Source organism: Drosophila biarmipes, chromosome 2L (assembly GCF_025231255.1).
Source record: "Drosophila biarmipes strain raj3 chromosome 2L, RU_DBia_V1.1, whole genome shotgun sequence".
Taxonomy (NCBI): Eukaryota; Metazoa; Arthropoda; class Insecta; order Diptera; family Drosophilidae; genus Drosophila; species Drosophila biarmipes.
Genome location: NC_066612.1, coordinates 3,993,033 through 4,017,946, shown reverse-complemented (window position 1 = coordinate 4,017,946; position 24,914 = coordinate 3,993,033). Strand labels below are relative to the sequence as shown.

The following is a 24,914-nucleotide window of genomic DNA, read 5'->3' as shown; positions in this document are numbered from 1 at the left end:
AGGTGAGAAATTATCTTTATCTTGGGTTATTTTCAAGCTAATTACCCTTCAAAGCTAATTATAATTATCAGTAAAAAGAGTTCTCATTCAAAGTGTGGACTCAGAAACTGAAAAATCTCGTAGTCTGGGTAATTCGGAGACGCCTTGGTTATTCAATTTGTTTACACAATCGTTGCAGCAGGCCAATAAATAAATTCTTTCGTATAATGTGCCACTAAAAAGCTGTTTAAGCTCTCTCGGTCGAAAAAAACCATTGTATATAAAACGCTTACGCTCGGATCGGTTGACCCCCCGGTCCCCCAGAAGCCCTCGAGCATCGTCGACCTGTTTCAAAACAAAGCAAATACACGTCGTATCGCCCTCCTAAAGCCATCGCCGATTTTCAGCGCCCAGCAAAAGAACTTTCAAAACTGTAGCTTCCATACCATTGCTAAATTAACTTGCCAAAGTTGCGAGGCGGCCGCTTTTCGGTATTCCGAAACTTGAAAAAAGTTAAATCTGTCAAGTTCACCTCCGAGTGCTTTTATTAAAATAGCAAATGATATGGGGGCGAAGGGAAGGCACAGGGCAGACGTTGGGCCCGTTCTCGGGTTCTCCTCAGGCTCGCTGCCTCAACCTTAGGGGTCTCCCTGACTCCCTTTCTGCGGGGGCTGACGTGCCTGAGCTGCCCCTCCCTTGAAAGTTTAGGTTCTAAACTTGTTCTGCAAGCTGCATCACTCAAAAAGAGGGTTCCGTCCCGTTTCCGTTTTGCCCCTCGAGTCGAGTGAGTATTCAAAAGTTCTAGGGCATTCAAGAAGCACAATGAGTCGCAGAACTTTAACCGAAAGCCTTGCATTATTTAAGATATTATAGAAAACTATTCATGGAAAATTTTAAAGAAAGCTAAAAACATTATAGAAAAGTTTTAAAACTCGGAAATATCATTATTTTCAGTTTGACAGAACTGGAAAGATCATTTGAGGTCCTTAGATACAACGAAGGTTGAAAGAAATGAGAGTTTCTTAGCTGTTCGATTTCGAGTACAAGAATTCCATTTTCTTAAGAACTATTTATTTTATCATATAATCTATGGATTAAAGTTTATTAAATCAAAAGCACCTTACACGCACAGAAAGCGCTTGTTAATGCTTTTTTCGTGCTTTGCGGATTGAAAGTTTTATCAAAAAGCCAAAATGATGAGAGGGGTGCCGCGGGGAGCCTCGAATCATCCAGCATAAATAGGCAGAACTAGAGTTGGCGCTTGTTAACATGTTTCAGCAGGTTAAGGGGTTTCTCTAACATTAATAGCATCTATCTTTTCAGTTACTTAGTCACTGAATACAATTTTTAATTATAATAAAACATGATCCTTTTGTTCAGCACTAAGAAATCTTAGTTCCTTAAATGCACTCCTTAAGAAGAGTCCTGACTCCAGTTTCCCCTTTTCCAAAGTGTAGGGAAAAACTGCCTTGGATTTCTTATCGTCATAACACTCTATTAACTAACACTCCTGGCTTGATTTTTTATAAGCTTGTGTTGAGTCTCCACGACGAATAAAACATAGAATCACATAAATTTCAGTGTGACCAATATATTTACAGATTTTTGATAAAAGCGAACAAGCACAAACACGAAAAATTAACAAATTTCCAGCACAAAAAACGCGCCTAACTTAATAGAACCTCAAAAATCATGTTTCGGTGCATATCTTAGTATATATGGGATAATATTAAAATGCTAAGAAGCCATAGGGAAAAGTATTTCTATCTCGTAGTTACATATATTCCCAATTCCAAGCTTTGACCGCAAGCTACGTTTTGCAATTCCCTCTAAAAGATTGGAAGAAGAAATGCTGTTCAGCTTTTGTGCAAATGCGCTTAAAGCTTAAGTAGCGAAATAATAATTAATCATTCTAGGGGAATAAAGCTTTAAAAGAGGTTTCAAAACATTTTATTTGAAATAAAAAAGGGAATTAGTTAATGGAAAACCCTTACAGGGCGGTGCGAAAACCACTCCGCTGCATCTGCTGCCTTTTTTCGCACTCTTTCTCGCATTTCGGCGCCGCGACTTTGCTGCGTGCCAGCTGAGATGGCGATAGTGTGTGTGCGATTGCGATGGGGACAGAACATTGGCGCTACTCCTTTTCGTGGGGCAAAACAAAATGGATTGCTCTTTAACTAAAACAGTTAACAGGCGACCAGGAGCCAGAGCAGCCCCCCACGAGCCCTGAGCAAACATTGCGGCATATATTCATCTCTTTCGTGCCCACGCGGGCCATCGCAGTGTCCACCTGTGCGTTCTGGTGGCCCGTTACAAAATTCACAAAACCGCTACGAATATAAGGCATTCACACTATTCACTCACTCGTACTCGTAGTCGTACTCCTATCCTCCGACCCCCTTTCGGGGCGTGGCTGGTGGCGGCGAGTGAGTTTGCCGAGTGGATTGAATGGGATTCAATGCGTTACCGGTGGATACGTTGCGGTTCGCGCTCCTCCGGCGGCGATTTTTGTGTTGTAAAAAATGTTTGAACTGTTTTAAGTTTAAGTTTTAACGGTAACAGTAGAGCAGCAATGTGTAGGAGGTTGACTCAGTCGCCGCGAGAGCGAGCGAGACGAACGTAGGACGGTGGCTGCGGGAAAGAGAGGGCAGATAGAGACGGCGAGGCCGTCACCTTGGCATTGAAATATGTCTACCCACACAGGCAAACAAGCAAGCACACGTGTGTGAGGGGAAAGGTGTGGGGGTTGGAGGGGCACACAGTTCATTTACCTTTGCGCTCGCTCTGGCGTGGTGAATTAGGTGGTCATGTTGCTTGTGCGTGCGAGAGAGACGCTGAGAGGCAGAAATGCTAATTACCTGGCGGGAGCACATGAATGGCCTTTGACGGTGATGACCTTTGTCCAGCGGGAAAAATAGCTGCTTTTATAGCTAAAAAGTGTTTGTAGGCTGCTATTTAAGGTGTTTCTTAGATGTAAAAAGAAATTAAAAACGTTTCCTATAAAATAAAAATATTTTCTATTTATTTATTCTATTTTTTTAAGTACAACGTTTTTAAAGTAGGTTAAACTTTTCAAAAAAATGGTGCAAATATAGTTTCGTTGTTTATCCAACCAAAAATCTTCAGGTTAGGATTAAGTTTATCCAAAAATTTAAAAAATAAAATGCCCAAATAATGATTATTATGGTACCCCAAAAATGTTCAAAGTTTTAATTATTTTTTTTTTAAATTAGGATGAAAAAAAGAAATGTAATGACAACATTTTGATTTTATTTAAGAAATGTTTTACAATACAAAGAAATACTTTCGATACACTTTCCAATCGAAAGTTTTAAACTATAAAGCAAGTATTCGTCAAAGTCTTTAAAAATGTTTTGAAAACATCTTTGATCTTCAAAAAATTTCAAAATATTTTCAAAACTCTTTTGAAATTATAAAATATACCCGAATCTTTTGTTAGCCAGAGCTCTCAGCACTGTAGCTGAAATTTGTTGTACTTTTTGTCAGGTTCTGCATGTTGCTTATCTCACGGCGGTGCTTCTGCTTTTCGGTCGTGATCACGAGTGCTCCCCTGCTTCCTCTGCCGCCCGGGGCCGTCAAATGTGTTTCAAAGTCAGTGTCGTGCGCGTGCGAGGGAGACGGGCAGGCGAGCAGCCCTGACCCTGCGCCCCCAGTTCCTCCCCCCGGCCCCAGCACCACCCACTTCTGTGTGCGCCCGGCAGTGGTGTGCGTGTGCTCTCCGCGTCGCCGTTGTTGTTGGCGGGCCTCCTGTTTGTTTCTGTGTTTGTTTTATCACTCCAAGTGGTTGTTGTACTTAGAACCTTTTCGGTGTGCGCATGAACGAAAACAACAACGAACGGCGGAATAAGAACGTAACACACCACGAGCACACAGAACAAACCAAATACGGGCGTGTGTATGGGCGAGTATCATCATCATCAAGTGTCGTCGGCAGAATCGGAATCGGAACCACAGCCCCTCGCAAAAAAAGGGAGCTTGCTGTTCGCCTATTCGAAAATTTCACTAAAAATTGTTTGCACTCTCTCGCCGGGCATGAAATGAAAGTATCCTGTCGGCGTCGCCCCCGGCGAACCACCCGGAATGCCCGGAACACCCTGGGCTCTCCGGGAGGGTGGCCTTCGAGGCGGATTGGCGTTCTGTCGCACCTGCTGGCCAGGTGGATTGTGTCAACCTTGCCTCCAAGCTGGAGAATATCGATGTGATGTGTGGCTGCTCGCATGCAATTTTTTGGGGGAGAAAAACAGAGGCGTTGGGGTGGAAAAATGTTTGTTGGGGAAGAACATCGCGAGCTGAAGGTTGGCTGGAAGTGGGTTTTGGGAGGGGAATTCGGTGTTGAGGGGTCCTTACCCCTTTAGGGGTCTTTAGTTTCCAACATATCTGAAGTATTAACATTTAAAATATAAAGCCTTCATGCCTTAAGATAATATATTTAAATAACTTACGCCTAATATCAGAACCCTTATATCTTTACAATAAGAAATACATTTTTTTGGGATAGCTATAAAGAAGTTATTAATAATGGTTATCAAAAATTTTAATTTCCCAAGAGATTTTAAGAATCTATGTAGTCCCAGTAAAATTTCGTATATTCCATGTATTCCTCCTTAATCCGACGAATTTGTTATCTAACCCATTGAACCTATAGTCGTATACTTCCACTTAAAATCCCCTAGTACTTTGAGCTCTACGAGTGCCTCAAACTTAGGCATATCAGTGATATACCCCTTTTCCACTGCCCACCCCTTATAGAGGGGGCCCACGGCGTGACGTAACAACCAAGCGGAACAGCGGAAAGAGCGAGCGAGATGGCAGCCCATTTGACTGATACGGCGAAACCAGCACGAGTGAGCACAATGGGAATGCCTGGTAATCGGATTGCCCCGCACACCCCATTGAAACGAACCCAGCGCCGCCCCGCCTTCGCACCTGTCGCGTGGTTTCTGACCGCCTGCTACGATAGTCAAGACTTCCCCATGTCGGCGTGTGTGCGCTGCGACTAAACCCGTGGCGGTCCCCAGTGGAGAACGGGACCTTGAGGAGGTCTCGCGAGTGGGGCTACGTGGGGCTACGTGGGGCCTTGGCCCCTCAGCAGAGTACCGCCGTCTTTATCTGGCAGATTGTTCCCGTTTCCGTTCCGCTCTGGGGGGAGTGTGAGTTGTGGCATCTTCCCCATCTTAAAGGAGGTGGACCAATACATCATGCTTGCTCCCCACTTGGGCGGGCGCCTCTGCTCCGCTCTGCTACGGTTTCTGTTAGCCCGCCCTGCTAGTAGCCATCTTTCTCGATTTTTTGCCCAACAAGACAAAAACGAAAGCGCAGAAATCAGAAAGCAGTGAATTCCCCGGTGATGGCGGTGGAGGTGCACTGAGGAAATCTATCAGGAGGTTTACTATTAACTTTGAGGCGAATTTGATGTTATCCTTTAATTTTGGGTAATCTCCTTTGGGATACCATCATATTTTCCATCTAAGCTGGCAATACAACACAAAATTTTAGCTTTTTGAAGATTTAAAAAATACTAGCTAAGGAATTACGTTCTTTATAGGGTCGTAGAGTTCAAAATGAACTCAGTAATTTCATTTCAATAAATAAAATGAAATACCTAAAATGGTATCAATAAATAGAATGAAATATCTATGATGAATATCTAAAATTGTATCAATAAATAAAATGAAATATCTAAGATAAGCGTTAAATACACAAGATAATTTTTTAACGCAAGTTGTACAGTTCCACCTTATAGTTAATGTTTCAATAATATAACGAAATATCTAAGATATGCATTAAATACTTAACTTAATTAATAATTTATTGAAATAAATGAATGAAATGAGATATTTAAGATCAACATTATGTATAATACTTAACGTAATATTGTACAGTTAGCTGTAGAGTTGAGATATTTAAATGAGATATTCAAGACAAACATAAAAAATCTTAACATCATTTTTTAACGTAACTTGTATTTCAATAAATATAATGATATATCTTTGATGAACATTTACGCAACACTTAACGTAATTTTGTAACGTAAGTTGTAGAGTTCAGTTAAAAGGGATATTTGAGATAAAAATTTACGTAATACTCAAAGTAAGCTGTAGAGTTCAAACTATAATAAATAAATAAAATGATATATCTGAGATAAACATTAAATACTTAAGGTAACTTCCAGGATACTACCTCCCATCTCCCTAGAAACCATTTTTACCAGCTAGCTAAGACCTCGGAGAACGCACCCCGCCCTTTCTCACAGTGAGCCCTCGAAGTGGTAATGGAGGTGGCTCCCGACTGTTGGCTCTATCTGGATTTCTGGCCATGGTCTGGACGAGGATGGTGGCCTGTTGCCTCTGCTGCGGTTTCGAGTGCACGTCGGGAGCTTCGGCGGCTCTGCACCGCCGCCGCCGTGGTGCCCGGGCACTTCTGTTTTCCTGGTGTAATTAGGCAAGCGAAATATAATAATAATAAATTATAATTTTAGAAGGCGTGCCTCGAGCCCGAAAAGCGGCCACAAATCCCAGAGCGGGCACCACTTTGGGCCGTTTCCGTCGGCAGTGCGACGTTTGTGTGCTTAAAATATAAACGAACAGGCTCCAAGAAGTGGTGCTATAAAAATGTGAAATTATAATGCGAATGGGGAAAATGTGTGGGGTGTTCCGGGTGGAGAGTGGGTTTTTTGTTATGTTAATTCTTACAGCCGAGCGGCGGCGCACCACCCAATCGATGTTAGCGGCGGGGTCTGGAAGAAGCCAATCCCAAACCTGAAAGCCGATCCCCGGCTCCGCTCGAGCTCCCGGTGCCCGGTGTGCCAGGTGTGCCCGGTTCCAGTTTCCCAGTTTCCCAGCTGCCACGTTTCCCCAGCCGGCCAGACTTTTGCTATTTCTATGACAACTTGGTAGCTCTTGGGTAACTTCTAATGATTTTCTATGCCCGCCGCTGTTAAGGCGGCGTCCCCCGGAAAGTGGGGAAGCCCCATTATCTGCCGCCCTGGCAGCCACGCGCTCGCCGGGACGCGCCCGTTGCCGCTGTGAAATGTACGTTTTCGGTGGAGTTTGCGTCATGCGATGTTAATGGAACAGGCGATCAGAGGGCTCCAAGCGGATGACGTAACACGTAACGGCAGAAACGGCAGAAACGGCCGATACGGGGCAACGGAGCGACCGAGACGGCGATATACGCGAGACAACAAAGAGTTGGGGGAGGGGGAAGGTCGTACTCAGTGGGCTAGACTGTCTGTGTGAGAGTGGGGCCAATGTACTCGCGGTCAGTGCATTGCACCCTGCCCATGCCACTCTCTTTCTGCCCGCTCTTCGCTCGTTCTTCGGGTTCGAAAAAAGAACAACAACAAGAGGCGGGGAGAACATATGGAGTGCAGGAGCGACAAGAAGCTGTCAGATACATTTCATGCCCCCTATGAGGAGGGTTCTGATGTCATGTGCATGCTTGTTTGGCTTATAAGATCGTACTCTTAGCGAATTGTTTCGTTTTTTTTTTAGGTTTTTATACATTTTTTAATTTAAATTTAATTAGAGTGAATGTAACCTGAACTAATAACTAACAAGGTGCTATAACAAATACTATAATTAGTGTTGTAAATATTTGTTTTTTACCGATTTTTTTACCACATGGATTTTTAGCCTTCCCTGTTGCCAAGTCAACTCTTGTTTTTTAGGGCTCTTTTAGCCTGGTGCTGCAATTACGCCAACGTCATCATGTTTGTGCGGTGTGCAATTTCTTCTATGTGCACGTAGCTGCACTTATCTGCGTCTGCCCCCCGCTACCCCTCTAAATACACAGAAAGAACTGGGTTAGTCATTAAATTTGTAGATTTTGCATAACATTTTGAACCATATATTAGCATTGATATTTTAAAAAGTTTTCTTGTGCTTATTATTCCTTTGTTGCATGCTCTACGCCCTGTTCTAGAATTTATCTATGCATAAATTAAAAATGTAAATATTTACACACACCAGAAAAAAGTCTGATATAAAACAAAAATACAAATAAACCTCCTCCAAGTATAAACAGATATTCTGTCATTTTTGAAATTTATTTTTGAAACATGAAGAAAAAGTAAAGGTTTTTGTACTTTACTATATTATTTTAAAATTAAAATATCTTTGAGAGCAAATCTATAACTGGTATATTCATCAGATTTGACATATTTAAACACCTAGTCGGAAATGGTAAAAACCAAAATTAATCCTGGTGTCCCATTAGATTTTTCTTTGTGCACGACGGCTCTCTGTGTTTGTGGTCTATGGGTGTGAGAGCAAGAGAGTGTAAGAGTCGTGAGGATGGTGCTCGGGGGCGGGGGGTGGGTGAGGGGGTGGTGCCTAGGGCTCCTATCGCCGCCCCCTTGGCTGCGGCTGTGGATGGATGGAAAACTGTGCGCCCCTGCGCGCTCGCACATTTGAAAAGTGCATCGAGTGCAGCGAGTGCATCTCCCGACGTCGGCCATCTGCCGGCCGAAGAGCACAAAAAAGCTGAAAAAACAGAAGGCAGAAAAACGAAGCCTAGTTCGGCGAGCCTAGATCCGAGTGCTTGGGAAAACTCTTTCGCTTTTCTGTTAGACGATCTCCCCGCCGGGCGGCAAATGCAACTGCAGTCGGGCCCGCTGCGCGTTGCAACCCACCTGCGTGCAACTCCGACTGGTTGCATCTATTGGGGGGCCTAGGAAAATCCTGTCCATAGTTTTCCCCCAAAACGGAAAACTCCGCGGCGCATAGAAATCGACACCGTGCCCTCGCATAGAACAGCCCCCTGGCTTCGAAATTCGTGATTAAACTCGGATTTCGCTGGCGGTGCACCAATGAAAAATGGTTGGCAGAAAAAGTTGGAAAAAAAACGTTGTATGATTTTTCTTCGTCAATATTTTGTAACAGAGGCGCAGCACCGATGCAGAAGCGGCTCCTCTGCTTCGAACGAAACGAACTGCTTGTGTAACGAAATAAAAATGCAAGGCCTGGGGGGGAGCGGGATGGCAGGCGGGCAGCGCCAGCGGCTCCCCTTCGCCGTCTCCCTCTCGCACTGCAGTCACTGCCCCAGTTCTGCGTTGGTGTGCGTGTGAGCTGGGGCCTTTTTGCATGCGAGCGAGCGAGGTGGAGATAAGCAGAACGAAAGAAAGAGCAAAAGAGCAATGCATTTTAAAGATTGCCTTGGCACAGTGGGACCAAGATGAACTTGGGGAAACAAATTAAACATTTTATTAATTACAAAAACAATAATAGTTTCAGTTTAAGGCTTGACAAAAACCATGAGTGCCTGATTTCGAAAACGTTTTTACTAATATACAGTTCTTTATCAAATTTACTTTAGGGCAAACAAAATTGGTAGATACCAAAATTAAGTATACGACTAGTAACCTACTATAAAATACTCTATGTTTATAATTTTAGTTAAGAAAAAAATAAATTTTAGCACATAGAAAAAAGGTATGGAATTTCAGCTTAAAGTTTAAAAAGAAATGAGTGCTCTATATCAAATATCACTTTAATTACGTTCACTAGTGATTACTTTATATTAGACTTCTAATAATAAAGAAGCTATTTTAAATAATTAAAACAAATCTCCTAACAAAAAAAAACTCCCATGCCAATTCTAACTGCCAAAAAAGGCGAGCTTTTTCATATAAAAGTTGCCTAATATTACGTATACGACCTGTTTACCAAGTTAACTCATGTTTCATTATTTTATTTAAGACTTCTAATAAAGCAGCTATTTTAAGTAATTAAAACAAATTTGTGAACCATAAAAAACTGCCATGCCAATTCAAACTCCCAAAAAAAGCAATATTTTAATGTTGCCTAATATTATGTATACGACTTGCTTACCAAGTGATAAAAATTTTTTTTTTAATATTGATGATGTTTTTTATTTATATGACTCAATGTGTTAATCATGCAATTTTATTTAAAATTCCTTTGCTGATTCGATGTCTTAAACGTATACGTCCCACTGTGCGAGTGCAAGGCCCCTCTCTGAGCCCACTCTCTCCCTCTCCCATTGCAAGTGTAACTGCAGTCAAGCGAGACAGAGACGGCCATAGGGGGAGCCGGGCGAAAAAAGACAGGGGAGGTGTCGAGAGGGGTCGGGGGTGTAGTGCAAGTGCATCGGAATTGAACCGCATCGGAACTGCCCACCAAGTGCAGGCTGCAAACTGTGCCCCCACTCGGCAAAACACGAAAACAGCCCAGAAGACGAAGGCGCACTCAGCGGCGTGCAGAAAAGCAAGGAAGCATTCGGCGCTGCACGCGTATTGGTGCATACACGGTGGTGTGCGGTGTGTGCTGACTTTGTATCTCGGATTTGTGCAAAAATCTCATCGCGAATCGGTGGGCGCACCTGCTCCGCCCCCCCGTGTTCGTTTTTTTGCTTCGAAGCGCAGCTCTCTCGCTCGCTCGCTCGCCGGCTTTTTTTGCAACTGCATCGCTTGGCTGCGAAATCTGGGCTCCTTTTCCCAATGTAACACAACCATGCACCATGCGAGCGAAGATTGCCCCTAGGGTCCATTACGACACATATGTACGCGGCGGCTGCTTTTTACAGGACTTTGTAAGGGGCCTGGCCGCTGGCAGTGAGAAAATGAGCATAAACAGCATAAGATGGAGTAGGCCGGGGCCCATGTTACAACTCCACCTTCTCCTGCCGGCCCAGAGGAGCCCCCTGCAAATGTGGCGCTCCTGCTCGCGGCGGCCTTTTGCTGCTTCTTTTCTCCTCTTTGCGCGAGCTGCGTGCACAAAAGTAACAAAATGTACTGAATGCCAACAGGCTCTCAGTTTCGGGGAGAGCGACGATTTTACATTACGCTGTTCTCAGTACGGTACACGCGCTCATTGCGCGCTGCCCCCGCCCCACGCTCGCTCTCTCCATCCCCATTCCACACACACCCACTGTGCGAGCGTGTGTGCGCTATACTTGCGCTCTGGTTCTCCCCACTCTTGGAGCCGCCCTCTCCCCCACGGCTTATAATGACTCCACTCCACTCCCCTCTTTTTCGCTTTTTTTTGTTCGCCTTTGGCGGGGTCTTTGCTCTCGTTTGCTTTATAATTCTTGCTTTTTGTTGCTGCTTTAATGAAGCGCTTTGGTGTCTGTGTGAGAGAGAGTGAGCGAAATGCACTGCAGCGGAGGGAAATTGCAAGTGCATTGGCACTCTCTCTTGGCAGTTCTGAAAGAGAGGGGCTCTTAAAGACGTAAATTCTAAGAGATTTATATTTCAAAATATAAAAATATTTCATATTATAATAATACTTTGTCATTTCAATTATTCAATAACTTAAGCCAATTGTTCTAAAATCTAACAAATGTTGGTTGCATCCACCTCGTGATGACTTCGCACCTTGAAGCATTCTTTTGGAAGGAATCTACAATGTAGATATAAGAAATATAAATAAATAAATAAAATTGTTTCAATTAATATTTTACCTATGGATCACAGGAGATATCAAATTCGAATCGAGAGTCCTGACATCTGTGGGTTTGGTCACGAGGGAGACCAGAGAACCCACGATGACCACCGTTAGCACACCAATGGGGTTTATCCAATGGTAGGAAAGACGGTACAGGGGAAACACATCCTCCTCGTCCACCCAATCCTTCTCAGAGATGGTCGCATTTCCCAAGCATCCCTCGACGGACACCGGAAGTCTTTGGGAATTCAGTTGTCCCGATGCCGCAGCAACCTGGGATCCAAAGGATATCCATCCTGTTATAAGAACGCAGGTGATGCCTCCCACAGCTGCGCCTATGGTGTTCGCCCAGGGAACCAGCATTCCCAGGGTGAAGATTCCGAAAGTGGAGCTGGCCGCAATGGCTGCCAACGAAACGGAGACAGCCAGGATCCCACTCACCTTCTCCAGAAGAAATACCATGGCAAATGCTAGGATGCCCAGGACAACGACGCTGGACTTGACCAAAACCGTGGATGCCCGTTCGCCTGGCTGCATTTTGAAACAAGCTCGGACAATATCCTGAAGGATCACCAGCGACGTGGAGTTCAAGTACATGGAGAGGGAACTCAAGCTGGCGCCAAAGACACCGGCAATAAATAGACCGGGCATTCCGTAGATGTGGCCCAAGTGGTTTACCACGAAAAGGGGCACCAGTTGATCGTCGTTCTGCAAGAAATCAATCAATAACCCAATAAAAAATAGTAACTCCAGGCTTAAACCCACCTTAATTAAGCCAGCACTCAAGGGATCGCAGTCCTTGTAGGCATTAAAGATGAGCAATCCCAAAAAGCAAACAAGGGAAGTGAAGAAGACTGCTCCAGTTACCTTTAGGGCGATGGCAGCTCTTGCCATTTTTAGGGAAGGCAAGGACATATACCGATGGACCGCCGTCTGGTTAACCGCGCTAAGTGAGGTCCAGAAGAAAGTGCCTCCTATTATAACACTCCAAACGGTGTGACGAGCATATGGCGAGGCATCAATATTAAGGAATACGAGTCGTCCTCCCTGCTTCAAGCCTTCAAAAAACTCAGCTCCATCGTCGATGTAACAAGTGGCCAAAATAGTTACAACCAGCACAGATACAAACATGATCACAACCTGCCAGATATCCGTATGGACCACTGCTTTTAAACCGCCCTGCAAGTAGGGGATCTCAATACCAACTTAAAAATATAAATAAATATTTCAACTTCTTACCAATAAAGTATAAGTAACACACACAACAATGGTGGATACTTCTACTAGATAGAGAGATAGTCCGGAAACTTGAGTAAAAATGTTTTTTATATTAATGTATTTATATTCAACTCTAGAACTTACCTTGGTTCAGAGCTAGGGCCGGAAGATATACCAGAAGAGGCAAGTATAAGATCTAAAAGGGCTTTTTCAATTAGTAAACTGTAAATGGTGTTAAAACTAAGTTATACCAACCACGTCTAGTACAAAAATGATCGAAACTATGCTTCTTATAACCGAATGAAATCGCATCCCCAAGTACTAGATGGCACAGAGAAAGTTAACAGATTTTTCTGGGTATTTAGGATGTGAATACCTCGTACGAAGAGCTAACTTGAAGAGCCGAGAAGACGGGCAAATATACGTAGGATACGATTAGGCCCTCGAGAATAATTGCTACGACAACTAGACTGTATTGTGTGCCATAGTTGTAGATCTCTGAAGGGGTTCCTATTATTGCAATGGCAGATAGACAGCTGTGGTTGAGCAAGTTAGAAACGGATTGTAAAAAATAGCACAGATTAGCCCACCTGGCAATCAAACTCATTCCAACGGGGAACACTTTTAGACTGCGCGATCCCATCAGATACTCGTCCATCCTTTTCGATCCCAAGATCTGATGGGATCGTTCAGGCGGCGTAGCATCTGATTCCCTCTTGGTCTTTCTAAAGTTATCAAAAAGAACAAATCACTAACTTTATTGTATCTCGTAACCCTCACTCACTTTATAAACCCGAAATACACTCCTATTGCGATGGATATTATGGTGACTCCGAGGAAAACCGTGTAGTCAACGGTCCCGAATCTGTAACTGTCCATTCTTGGCGGTTTCTCCTACTGTAATGACGGCTGGCATGATTTAAATGGCACGTGGAGATCCGAAAAGCGTTAATGGGTTATCTGAGATACGCTATCTGGAGTAGACGCCATAAATGTACATCTAAACAGTTAACTCCTATCTTAACGATTATTTTATTGATTGTAAAAGAATCTTAAAGTTTTATTTTCAGTCTGGGAACAGTGTTGGTCCGCTTTTATGTTTGAATTGCGGTCTGCTATCACGTCCAAATTGATTTGATTTTAGGGTGAAATAAAGATTGCCCTTCCTAACTTTAGCACTTGGCAAGATGTTGTTGTAAAATCAGGGGAATTCCGGCGTAGACGTAAACTCTTTCGAATAAAAAACTAATTTTTTGTTGTCTATAGATACATCTATAGAGAAATTTCTTGTTTTAATGTGTCCGAAATCGAAAATAGTTCATATATCATGGTAGCAGAATTTTTCAACGTGCTGTTAACAAATATATATTTTTTTCTAAGCAGAATGTTATTACAATTTCTAACTCCATGATTTAACTTAAGTGATACTAGAAATATCCTTGGCTGCCTTCTCATGGTGCTTGAAGCATTCTTTTGGAAGGAATCTGAAAGTTAAAGAATTTTTATCAGCTCAGCTTGATAAATAATTTTAACCTAATGATATTACCTATGGATAACTGGAGATAACAGCCTGGAATCAAGAGACTTGATATCTGTGGGCTTGGTTATTAGGGAGACCAGAGAGCCCACAATGATGACTGTGAGGACTCCTATGGGGCTCAGCCAGTGGAATGACAGGCGATACAGGGGAAACACTTCCTCCTCGTCCAGCCAAACATCCTCTGGAAGAGTCACATTGCCCGCACAACCTTCAACGGACACCGGCAGCTTATGGAGACTCAGTTTCCCCGATGCCACAGCTATTTGCGATCCGAACGTTATCCATCCGGTCAGGAGGAAACCGCACACTCCACCGACTAGGGCGCCAGCGGTGTTTGCCCAGGGAACCAGCATGGCCAGGCTGAATATGCCAAAGGAGGCACTAGTTGCAACGGCCACCAGCGAATTGCAGATACTCAGGATGCCACTCACCTTGTCCACGATGAACATCGAACCAATGGCTACGAGGCCCATTATAATAATGCTGGACTTAACAATGATGGCGGATGCCCTTTCGCCCGGCTGCCTTTTGAAACAGCCACGGACTATGTCCTGAAGGATCACCAGGGACGTAGAGTTGAGGGTCACAGACAGGGAGCTTAGGCCGGCGCCAAAGATGCCGGCTATAAAAAGGCCCGGGATGCCATAGATGTGGCCCACAATCTGCACCACAAAGAGCGGCACAAGCTGATCGTTATTCTGAATAAAAATTGTATTAGATATAGGTAATTTCTTAAGTACGTTGGAGTACCAACCTTTATGGATCCTGCGCTCAATGGATCACAGTCCTTGTACACAAGAAAGATAAGCATGCCCAAGAGGCACAGAAGGGAGTAAAATATAACAGCGCCAACGACAAAGAAGGCAATGGACTGGCGGTCCATTTTCAGAGAGGGCATGGACATATACCGATGGACTATCGATTGTTGCACCGCATTAATTGAGGTCCAGTAGAAGGTGCCACCGATCAGGGCAGTCCAGACTGTGTTGCGCACATAGGGCGAAGGATCAATGTTTCCGAACGTCAGTCGTCCTCCTTCCTCCAATTTAACAAATAGCTCATCTATGTCGGTTATATAACAGGTCCCGAGTACAGCCACAACCAGAACGGATAGGAACATGATCAGCACTTGCCAGATGTCGGTGTGGACCACTGCCTTTAGGCCGCCCTACGGATAAGGATATTCATCCATTAAAATACAGAAGAAAAATAGGTTACAAGTCATTCTCAGAATATCTTACCAACAGCGTATAGACAAGGCACACCACAATAATTAGCCCTTCTATTAGGTAAATATTAATGCCGGAAGCTGTGGCAGAGAGAAATGCCATGTCTGTAGGCCACGTATCTTGAGGATATTTTGATAGAACTCACCCTGATTTAGTGCTAGGGCTGGAACAAAGAATAGAAATGGCATATATAGTATCTGAAAAGGTTCTTTTTATTAATAAAAGTTTCGATTTTTGAACTAACTTCAACTCACCGCTTCAATGATGAACATTATAGAGGTAACGCTTTGTACAGACGAGTGAAAACGCATTCCCAGGTACTAGGTATTTCAGGAGGTGGTGAAAACATTTGTGAAAACACTTCAGGAACCACTTACCTCATATGATGAGCGCACTCGAAGGCCCGAGAAGACAGGCAAATAAACATAAGAAACGGCCAGTCCTTGGAGGACAATCGTTATGACAACAAAGCTGTACTGCGTTCCATAATAATACATCTCCGAAGGTACTCCCAGTATTGCAACGCCCGAGATATAACTGGCAGTGTGAAAACTTAGGAAAAAACTTGAACTCGTTTGATCTTGAGCAGCTCACCTGGCTATCAAACTCATTCCTACCGGAAACACCTTCAGATTGCGCGAACCCATGAGATACTCGTCCATCTTTTCCGATCCGAAGTTCGCCACGGATTCTTCGCAAGAAACTTCAGTAGGCGTGGTGATCTCTTCATTCTTTTTGCCTTTTCTGTAGTTTACAAGCCAATTAATAATGTTATAGCTACATTTTTCGGATTCTACTCACCTTATCCACCCGAAGTAAAGTCCTGTGGCGATGGACACTATGGTCATGCCCAGGAAAACCGTGTAGTCAGCGGCTCCGAATCGAAAGCTGTCCATACTCGCCGGCCTCTTTTGCAATAATGTGGATAAGTTATGGCAATTGCAGCTGAGATGGCTGAGAATTGGTCGTATCTTAGATATGCTGTTTTATATGGCCAGTAAAAGAGAGGATTATAGTCATCTTATCAAACCCTAAAAGTTCACATCAATTTTAATGGCTAGGCCGCAAGATACTGGGTTTCTAGATTGCTTCAACTAAAATTTTTCTTACCGCTTCCATGGAGCGCTTAGTTTAAATTGAATATTCAGCGAATATTCCGTCGTGATAGAGAGAAATTCGTGTGGAAAAGCATAAAAATATATTTTTGTCGTTTTTAAAACTGTATAAACATGCACAATTAAAAATAGTTTTGAACTTCATTTGATTTTCTTTTATTTTCATAGTTTGCTCACTTTCACTATTTCATTGAATAATATTTTTGACTTAGTTTTTATTTATTTTCCTTAAAGTTTATGTTTTAATGTAATCGATAAGAATAAAGGCCTACAATATATTAGATGTCAAACGGCTGAAAAAATATGCCTTTTTGGTTTTTGAGCTGTAACCATTAATAATTTTCAGTGTACCACTTAATTTTTGTGTTATAAATAAAACTATCTTTGCAGTTCACAGACCTAAAGTGAGATAAAGTCGTAAATCACCATCAATATATAAGAGGGGCAAACAGTATGTCACAACACTGTTTTCGGAAAAAGAATTTATAAAAAATGATATTGCAAATTCAAAGAAATAGAAAAACTAAAAAAAGTCTTCAAAATTGTTCTTAGATAAGATCCGCCTTTAATAAAAGAGTGCTAATAATATTAAAATTCGAGAACATTTATTTAAATTCAAAACTTTTGTATATACTATTTTTACATTTTTAGTTTTATAGTTTATCTTTTCTTTCGTGCTTGATATGTTTGCGTTGCGGTTTGTTTTGTTATTTCCAATTCCACCATTCAATTTAATATACGTTTCAAAATTAGAGCCTAAATGTTGCTATAATGTGTTTCCTCATCTTTTCATGTTCAAATTATATATTTTCTTATTCTGTATATATATAAAGTATTTTTACGTTACATAAGAGAAATAACAAGAAATCGTTTTCTCTTCAATTCGATATGTTTTTAAAATCGTAAAAGGTTCTTTCTTAAATATTTATTTCATAGTTTACTTTAAAAAGCTGATATGCTTATGATTTTATTTTTATTTTTTCCCTCTAAAACTGAGATTTTCAGCTTAGGGGTTCCTAAAGCCCAACAAGTGCTCCTTTGATATGTATCGTTTTCGATTTGTGGATCAACAAGTTGAATGCTTGAACTAAACTCCAACCAAGTGTAAAAAGATAACATCGCTAAAAAGCGGTCGTTTCCCAGTTTAGGATATTGCTGGACATCGGACTCCTCCAATTTCGGGTGGCATCTTAACTACTTATCACAGTTTGAAGCGGGATCTTCTACTTGTCTAAAACTCTCCAGCTTTTGGTGGATTGACGGCCCCACAAGCTTCCTTGAAATTGGTGGCATTCAGTGGACTGAAGTAGTCCTCGTGCAGGAAGCGAATGATGTTCTCTATGGGGCACAGGTCGGCTTTATTGCCCCTGGAGTCCCTCGTGACCCTGAGGCTCTTTCCGCCCTCGCAAAAATCGATTTGCTGGGTGACATCCTTGCCGTTGTAAACCACACGGAAATAGTAATCCGTGTGTGCTTCACTCCGATACACTTCGAAGGCCAATCTGGAGGCATAGGCTATGGTCTGACCCTGGCTGGTGATGATTCCCAGGGCGGCCGTGAGGTACTGCATAGTGCAATCATGTCCAGAATATAGCACAAACTTGGTTCTGTCCCCCGAGATCATCTTCAGCATATAGCTGACTATGTGACGGATCATTCCGTAGGATCGCAGCAGTCCGGATAGCTTGTAGTACGCATGGCCAGCGGAGCGTTGGGATAGCTCGTCGGCGAAGGACATCAGGGTGTCCACATGGGTGGGCTCCACACAGCCCTCCTGAGGTTCATCCGCCTGCAGGGCAGGATTTCCATTTTCCACCTCGGGGGAATCGGGTTCCAGCTGGGTTTGCCCCTCCTGCAGGTAGAAAATTATTTAAAGCTGTATGTTATGAGTTCCCTAATACTTACCTGTAACAGATTGGCAGCCGTCTCATCTTGATCTATGTTGATCACATCCACCAGCTCCTGATTCGCGTTCTTTCTGAGTGGTTTTGGTGTGGAATTCAGCTTCTTCCTGCGACATGGCAGAGCAGCATCATGGCACAGAACGGTCAGCAGGGCATCCACTACCTCGAAGGGATTGCTAATGCCATTGGGAGTGTGCTGCAGTATGGTGCCCCCTATCCACTGCATCACTTCCAGGACATCGGCACGTTTCAGGAGCTGCTTATCGCCCATGGCCTCCAAACGTTTCCTGAGCAGCGCCGACTGTGGGCAACTGCATTCCCCGAAACAGAAGGCCATGCTGTGCGATTCCCGGACATTCAGGGCCAACCATTTATCCGCCGGCAGCAGGGAGAACAGCATGGCCAAGGCGGACTGGAAGGTGCGACGGTAACGAGTGGTGAAGACCACCACTTCATCCGAATTGAGGAGCGTGTGCGGCGTTGTTTCCACCGAAGCTCGATTGGGATTCGGTTTGAGCAGGAGGCCCAGGGGATGGGCATAAACCTGGTGCATGATGTCGCCCACGTGAAGCAGCTGCGAAATGCCCCTGGCGAAGAGAAATGGGATGTCCAATTAATAAGGCATATAGAGGCTATTACCTCACTCACTTGTATGTCAGTTGCCCTAGCGGACATCCACGTTCTGTGGCCGGCAGCAGGGGAAACCCGTGAAAGGGGCCCACCTTGTTCCAGTACATATGATTCGACCCCGAGGCGGAGCTGCTGGAGTTGTACAAAAAGCTGCGATATCTGAAAGGAAATTCGTTTACTCAGGGATTGCTGCCTTGGGGAGGAGCAAGGGCACCCACCTGTTGACCAGGTTGTCTGTGCCTCCACCACCCACGCCGCAATTAATGCCAGCACTGCGGACGTGGGATATGGGTCCGCGATCCCCGTGCCTGATGACCAGGAGCACTCCCTGAAGCTTCCAACCCTCCAAGATGCCGCCATCGTCCAAACGCTGGAGCTGAGGCAGTGGAGCACAGCGCTCTCTGTACTTGGCGAATCTCTGGGCAGTGGAGGATGCCAAGGTCTCGCCGCCCAAGGAACTGATGGTGCCGGACGAACTGGGTCCGAAAACAGAGCCACCTCCTGAAACCGACTCAACATTGCCCATGTAGCGATACATTCCTGAAAAGGTAAGTTGAGGGATTAAAATATTTGTATATAAATCACTGGCTAATCTTTATTTGAAACCATATTTCAATAATTTTTTTTAATTCTTTGGTATAGACAGATATTTTCTTACAATTCTAATGTTTATAATATGGTTTTTTTTTATTAGAGATATATTTGTTTCTCTTGTAACTCACCTGCTATGAGTAGGAAAATCCAGACGCTGAGCAGCACGTAGCAGTAGAAGGCACGATTTTGGGTGGCCACACGCATCAGTTCCTTGAGCAGCCTCATCCTGGCCAGAAAGTCCGGCTCTTACCTGCTGCCCCCTAGCTCCTCGGCTCCTCCTCGGCATCAACTCGATGGGCGGCACTCTTGGAGGGTTTCTGCTGATGAGATAGCTTTGTTATATTCCTTTCCAGCTCTCAATAAACCTGGGAATAGCTCCGTTTCACGGGGGAAAAGTTTCGACAACTTGATGAAGAAAAACCTGGCTCAAGCGTTTACGTGGAGCACGTCCAATTATCAGGGCATGCGCACTGGAGGCCACGTTATCAGCTGTTTGGGCAGGGGTGCTGCTGAAAGGGGGTTATAACAAAGCCATAATTTTACCTTTTACACCCATCAATAAACTCCTTGTAGTTCTCTATATAAGCTTAGCATCAAGCTCGAGTGCACTCTTTATTAACAATCTTAGTGTTCCCAATACATTTGTAGCTTTGGCTCAAGGCAAAATAAATATGCGTAAACTGTTTGCCGACTGAGAGGCGGGGCTTCGTTCGCCTTTGCAGCCGACTTAAATATAGTGTGGTTAAATAAATGTATAATCTGGCAGATCGTTGGATCTTGGTGGTATGTAGGTTACGAGATTAGTTCCAGCCTAATCCTGCGCAGCAGTCAGGGCCAGAACGGTGAAGCGCACTTCGTCGGGATCACGGGACATGAACTCCTTGCACACCTTGGCCGCATCCTTGACGAAGGTCTCCTCCGAAGTGGGTCCATGCTTGATCGGGAAGGATTTGCGCCCGTCCAGCTCGTACAGAGTGCCCTCCTTGTTCACCAGGGCGATAAAGTGATGGATCACCGTTTCGTGCTCGGCGGCATTGGTCTGACCTTCCTGGGCCAGAGCCTGGTGATCGGCGGTGAAATCCTGGTCGGTCTCCAGGGCCTTGCCACGCTCCTCCGGCGTTAGGGAGGCTGTCTTCTCCAGGAAGCTCTTCAATACACCGCTGTCAATGTCAACTCTGGAAATAAAGTTTTTTTTCGTATTAAAAAATATGTAAAATAGTAAAAATATTTTTAAATTGGTTACAAAATAGGCTCTTTTAAAATTTATTTGCTTATAATTTAATTGAAATATTTGAAGATAATTAAAGTAGTAAGTCTATTTCAATATTAAACAATATTAGTGAGAAACTTGGATCTTTAACAAATCATTTTCAGTTATAAGAGCAAAGAAAATATTTATAAATTTATTTTTAAATGCGTCAACCTACTCTTTGTTGTTGGCCACGCTGTGGATGAGGGCGACGGTGCCACAGGCGTTGTGGGTGAACTGGCGCATGTAGAAGAGATCGGCGGGATGCTGTTCCTGTATCTCCTTAATGCGTTCGTGCTCCTCGGCGCGGTGTTTCTCATACTGAAAAAAGAAACCAATTTAATAAAGATGTTCCTATTCTAGAGATATTTAAGGAAACCCACAGATTCGCTGCATGGGAAGAGCAGAATGAACGCCTTCACGGGACGCGGAATCCATTCCAAGGTGTCCTCCTCCAGTCCGATGACGTCAGTCACCGACCAGGCTGGCGACACGCCCAGTTTATGTATGTACTTGGTTAGAACCTGGGAAAGGGAAACTTTAATGGCGTCTTTTCCACCTATTTTACTAAAGGAAACCGACATTTTCGCAAAGAGCAACAAAGAAAGTTGCAAAATCTGGAAGTACCGAAGGTCGGCATTAAATGGCTAATTTTCTTACCTCCGGGTTGGATTCAAGAGGCGTCCAGGTCGACATTTTTCTGGAATTTAGCTTTACCTGCGTTCTGAGTGAAAATTCGAAGGAAAATGAAGGATTTGTCTGGACAATTACCGGCACTTTTGGGAGCTTACGATTTTTTTGACTAGGGTGTGTAGCCACTGGTTGGGTTAAAATATATCGATGATTTGCGATCGATGGGTAACTTATTAATTAAGACTAATTAGGATGAGATCTGTTGATCCTAGAAATTCATCCAATTGTTTATTTCATTATGAATTTTATTTATTTCAGTTTAAAATACGAAACAAAATATTTCAAATTCACAACTATCCCTGTTAAAATAAATAAGTGTTGGAAAACGCTGAAACTGACCTAACATTTTTTAACATTTTCTTGAAAAGTGGTGTGCACCCACTGACTGAGGTAAACAACATTTCACATTGTTTACAAAATGACCAAAGCGAATAAAACCCCGCAAAAAGCCAGTGAGCCCAATATGAGTGCCTCTCTGACACCAGTTCGATGTGAGTTATCTTAAAACATACGTGGCAATAATTGCATATATGTATTCCAAGCAGATCTGGACAGCCCCCGCCTGCAGTCGCCCACAAGTCATGATTCCAATTTGGCCACCTGCAAAACCAGATTGGAGACTATAGTCAAGCAGATCCAGGACAACTACGCCAAATGGCAGTTGGCCCAGCAGCGGGGCACCGCCATTTGCTACTCCATCGAGGCCAAGAAGACCAAGTGCCTGGAAAAAAGCCAGGATGACGGGGCTACCTCCAGTTATCCCGATGATCTCCTCCTGCCCTGCAACAAGTTGGCCATCATAGCCTCGATTTTCGGGGATATAGCCAATAATACCAAGGAAATTCTGAGGCAGCTTAGGGCTATTTGTAAATTACCAGGAACTGCAGCGGACGCGATATTCTACAGGTCCTGGAAGTTGCCGCAATTCGTTGCCTTCACCGCAGAACTAGCCGAAAGATACGGAATGGAGGCCCTGGTCAAGAAGAAGGTGGCCGGTAAGATGGTATTCCCGATCTCTGTATTCTTAAAAAATTTTGCCACTCCATATCAATATTGTTTGTTATTCCTGAGGGTAACATATTATTTTCTTAATTTTTTGTAGAAAACATTGCTCACTCGACTGAAAGAAGCCAGCTCATTGCGTTCACAACCTTGTGGGAGTTTCCCGAGCACGTGGATTCCTATGTCCAGTTGGGTTTTCTGCTCTTCGCAGAGGAAGTCGGCTTAAAACAATAAATAAATCTACTTTAAACTTGTTAATAAAACTTTTATGTTCGTGGTGGGCAGTAAGACTTCATTACAGCTTGGGTTTTGAGATTTGCGAAAGCTTAACCAAAATGAATGTAAATTCTATGAACTTAGGTGCTATAAGAAAATGGAAATGCAGCTATTAAATGCTTCGTTGTGGGCTCATTTAAGTCTGAACCGAGATCCGCTCCAGTCGGGGAGCGCTGTGGAACTTGGTCCACCACCAAAACCAGGCGCACGAGAATCCCACGGCCAAGGTGGTGAAGTACAAAATTGTGGCCAAGCTGAATTTTTTCTGTAATAAAATATATGAGATATTATAATATAACAAAGAGGTCTTTTAAATCTTAAAAAGAAAAGGAAATATGCCAAATTTGATCTATAACATATTATATTGACCTTCTTGCTGCTATCCTTGGCCTGGATTTCCTTCTGGCTCCTCGCGTTCTGGGCATTGGCTTCGATTTTCCTGAGATCCTGGGCTATCTCCTCCGTGATCTGCTTGACGCTCTTTAGGGTTTCCAAGGCAAAGCAGCTGGCATAGCGTTTGTCGCCCACGACGACGTCCTCCGGCGTAGAGATCTGCAGCTTGTAGTTGGTGACCGCCAGGGAGGCGCGCAAGGACATCAAGTGGTTGCCGGCGTTGCCCAAGATCTGATTGTTATAGGCCTTGGCCTCCGGTTGGCTGCGAAGGTACTCGTAACTGGGATCCTGATTGGGCATCTTGTCGAACATCTCCAGGAGCTGTTTGCGCTGCAACTGCGACTTGAAGCCAAAGAGCTCCAAATCCTCGTCGGTGAGGGAGGCCAAGTCGCGGTAGCTAATGTTCTCCTCAATCAGCTTGTCCACACAGCTGCTGGCGTAGTCCATTTCCACGCTGGTGGAGGACAGCAGTCCATTGAGGATCTCCCGCTGGCGGCGGGTGTCCTTTTGAGGCTTTTGACGGATCCATGGACGCCGCTCGTTTCCGAGAAAAGCTTCGTCCAACTCCTGCTGGTGCGTCCGTGTGTGGAAGTCCTTCTTGGCATCGAACTGGATGGCCGGCGGCACTTTGGCCATGCCCACCAAAGGCACATTCTCCGCGGACATGGTGTGCGTTTTTGTTGGCTTAATCTTTGCTAATACGGGCAATTAATTCTCCATTTAAATGCTATTGCGCTAAGATGAGATGGATGCTGATTAAGGGCGGGCGTTTTCCAACACTAGATTAGGGTGGACCAGCTTGTTAACAGGAAATGTTACGCTTAGCTGTAAATGTTAAGGTTTACTAAATTAAATTTATATTTAGTGCACGGTAGATCAAAAACTAAAAGAAATAATTATAGTATTCCCAACAGAAATAAACCCATTAAATGCTTAACATTTGTATTTAAAAATATAACAAATTTGTGAATTGTAGGCGGTAAAGCTTCTTAACTATCCTTTTTGTCAGTCGATGGCCTGTAGACTGGAGCACTGGTGGCGGCCGCCTCCTGCAGCTTCTTCATAAACAGCGCCTTCCGCTGGTCGTCGGCGCTGAGTTTGGAGCTCGAAACCGAGGCTTTGATACGGTCTATTTTCTCGGCACTCGGCTCGGTTAGCACCATCAGCCCGTAGCCCATGCCACCGAAGCCAATCAGCCACAAAACGGACTTAAAATAGGGATTACTAAGCATTCTGAATGGTTCCTCCGCTAATCGCTTTTCTTCAGGGCGCTCCAGTAGCTCGCGTCCGCCTGTCGCACCGTGCTGTCACCCACGATTTCACCGATTTTATAGTAGTAATCCAAAACGAAGGGATAGTTTTCGTGTATGTGCTGGCGGAACTCTGGAAGAAAGGATAGTTATTCACAATCCCAGTACTTATATAAAGATCCATCCGCTCACCGCGATTTGTGTTCATGCGATAATAGACACCGTAGCTGGCCGCAAAACAGACTGCCTCCAGTACAAACAAGGTCTTGGCACTGCCCTTAATGAACTTCCAAATGGCTGGCTTGGGGGTTTTGGGCAGCATTATAAATGGGAGTTAAAACAGAATAAACACGTTTGCTTTCTAAAAAATAAAACAATATTGCTTACGCAGGTAGCGATAACATCGATAACAGGCC

General features: G+C 43.9%; 8 protein-coding genes across 8 annotated transcripts; 1 reads left to right on the top strand and 7 right to left on the bottom strand.

The window, feature by feature from the left end:
• Positions 1 to 11,190: 11,190 nt before the first annotated feature.
• On the bottom strand, positions 11,191 to 13,502 carry LOC108036059 (sodium-coupled monocarboxylate transporter 1-like). The gene is made up of 9 exons (XM_017112002.3): positions 13,408 to 13,502; positions 13,214 to 13,348; positions 13,000 to 13,159; positions 12,879 to 12,944; positions 12,768 to 12,819; positions 12,645 to 12,712; positions 12,171 to 12,584; positions 11,422 to 12,113; positions 11,191 to 11,360 (listed from the first exon to the last, which is right to left on the bottom strand). The coding sequence occupies exons 1-9, from the start codon at positions 13,500 to 13,502 to the stop codon at positions 11,294 to 11,296; spliced, it is 1,749 nt and encodes a 582-aa protein (XP_016967491.1). The 3' UTR covers positions 11,191 to 11,293.
• Positions 13,503 to 13,915: 413 nt separating this feature from the next.
• LOC108036054 (sodium-coupled monocarboxylate transporter 1) lies at positions 13,916 to 16,288 on the bottom strand. The gene is made up of 9 exons (XM_017111996.3): positions 16,194 to 16,288; positions 15,987 to 16,136; positions 15,770 to 15,929; positions 15,647 to 15,712; positions 15,538 to 15,589; positions 15,405 to 15,472; positions 14,918 to 15,331; positions 14,170 to 14,861; positions 13,916 to 14,107 (listed from the first exon to the last, which is right to left on the bottom strand). The coding sequence occupies exons 1-9, from the start codon at positions 16,286 to 16,288 to the stop codon at positions 14,041 to 14,043; spliced, it is 1,764 nt and encodes a 587-aa protein (XP_016967485.1). The 3' UTR covers positions 13,916 to 14,040.
• Positions 16,289 to 17,090: 802 nt separating this feature from the next.
• On the bottom strand, positions 17,091 to 20,083 carry LOC108036155 (2-phosphoxylose phosphatase 1). Its single transcript, XM_017112147.3, has 5 exons — positions 19,764 to 20,083; positions 19,260 to 19,581; positions 19,060 to 19,200; positions 18,413 to 18,998; positions 17,091 to 18,359 (listed from the first exon to the last, which is right to left on the bottom strand). The coding sequence occupies exons 1-5, from the start codon at positions 19,858 to 19,860 to the stop codon at positions 17,739 to 17,741; spliced, it is 1,767 nt and encodes a 588-aa protein (XP_016967636.1). The 5' UTR covers positions 19,861 to 20,083; the 3' UTR covers positions 17,091 to 17,738.
• Positions 20,084 to 20,208: 125 nt separating this feature from the next.
• On the bottom strand, positions 20,209 to 21,701 carry LOC108036056 (ubiquitin carboxyl-terminal hydrolase). Its single transcript, XM_017111998.3, has 4 exons — positions 21,545 to 21,701; positions 21,268 to 21,408; positions 21,063 to 21,205; positions 20,209 to 20,810 (listed from the first exon to the last, which is right to left on the bottom strand). Exons 1-4 carry the CDS (start codon positions 21,578 to 21,580, stop codon positions 20,447 to 20,449), a joined length of 684 nt encoding a protein of 227 aa, XP_016967487.1. The 5' UTR covers positions 21,581 to 21,701; the 3' UTR covers positions 20,209 to 20,446.
• Positions 21,702 to 21,936: 235 nt separating this feature from the next.
• Positions 21,937 to 22,874, top strand: LOC108036163 (uncharacterized). The gene is made up of 3 exons (XM_017112154.3): positions 21,937 to 22,068; positions 22,123 to 22,572; positions 22,680 to 22,874. The coding sequence occupies exons 1-3, from the start codon at positions 21,996 to 21,998 to the stop codon at positions 22,811 to 22,813; spliced, it is 657 nt and encodes a 218-aa protein (XP_016967643.1). The 5' UTR covers positions 21,937 to 21,995; the 3' UTR covers positions 22,814 to 22,874.
• Positions 22,831 to 24,025, bottom strand: LOC108036162 (uncharacterized). Its single transcript, XM_017112153.3, has 2 exons — positions 23,225 to 24,025; positions 22,831 to 23,120 (listed from the first exon to the last, which is right to left on the bottom strand). Exons 1-2 carry the CDS (start codon positions 23,912 to 23,914, stop codon positions 22,992 to 22,994), a joined length of 819 nt encoding a protein of 272 aa, XP_016967642.1. The 5' UTR covers positions 23,915 to 24,025; the 3' UTR covers positions 22,831 to 22,991.
• Positions 24,026 to 24,173: 148 nt separating this feature from the next.
• On the bottom strand, positions 24,174 to 24,480 carry LOC108036123 (uncharacterized). The gene has a single exon (XM_017112108.2). It carries the CDS (start codon positions 24,478 to 24,480, stop codon positions 24,238 to 24,240), a length of 243 nt encoding a protein of 80 aa, XP_016967597.1. The 3' UTR covers positions 24,174 to 24,237.
• Positions 24,481 to 24,483: 3 nt separating this feature from the next.
• Positions 24,484 to 24,877, bottom strand: LOC108036122 (protein CEBPZOS). Its single transcript, XM_017112107.3, has 2 exons — positions 24,691 to 24,877; positions 24,484 to 24,631 (listed from the first exon to the last, which is right to left on the bottom strand). Exons 1-2 carry the CDS (start codon positions 24,818 to 24,820, stop codon positions 24,498 to 24,500), a joined length of 264 nt encoding a protein of 87 aa, XP_016967596.1. The 5' UTR covers positions 24,821 to 24,877; the 3' UTR covers positions 24,484 to 24,497.
• Positions 24,878 to 24,914: the final 37 nt, after the last annotated feature.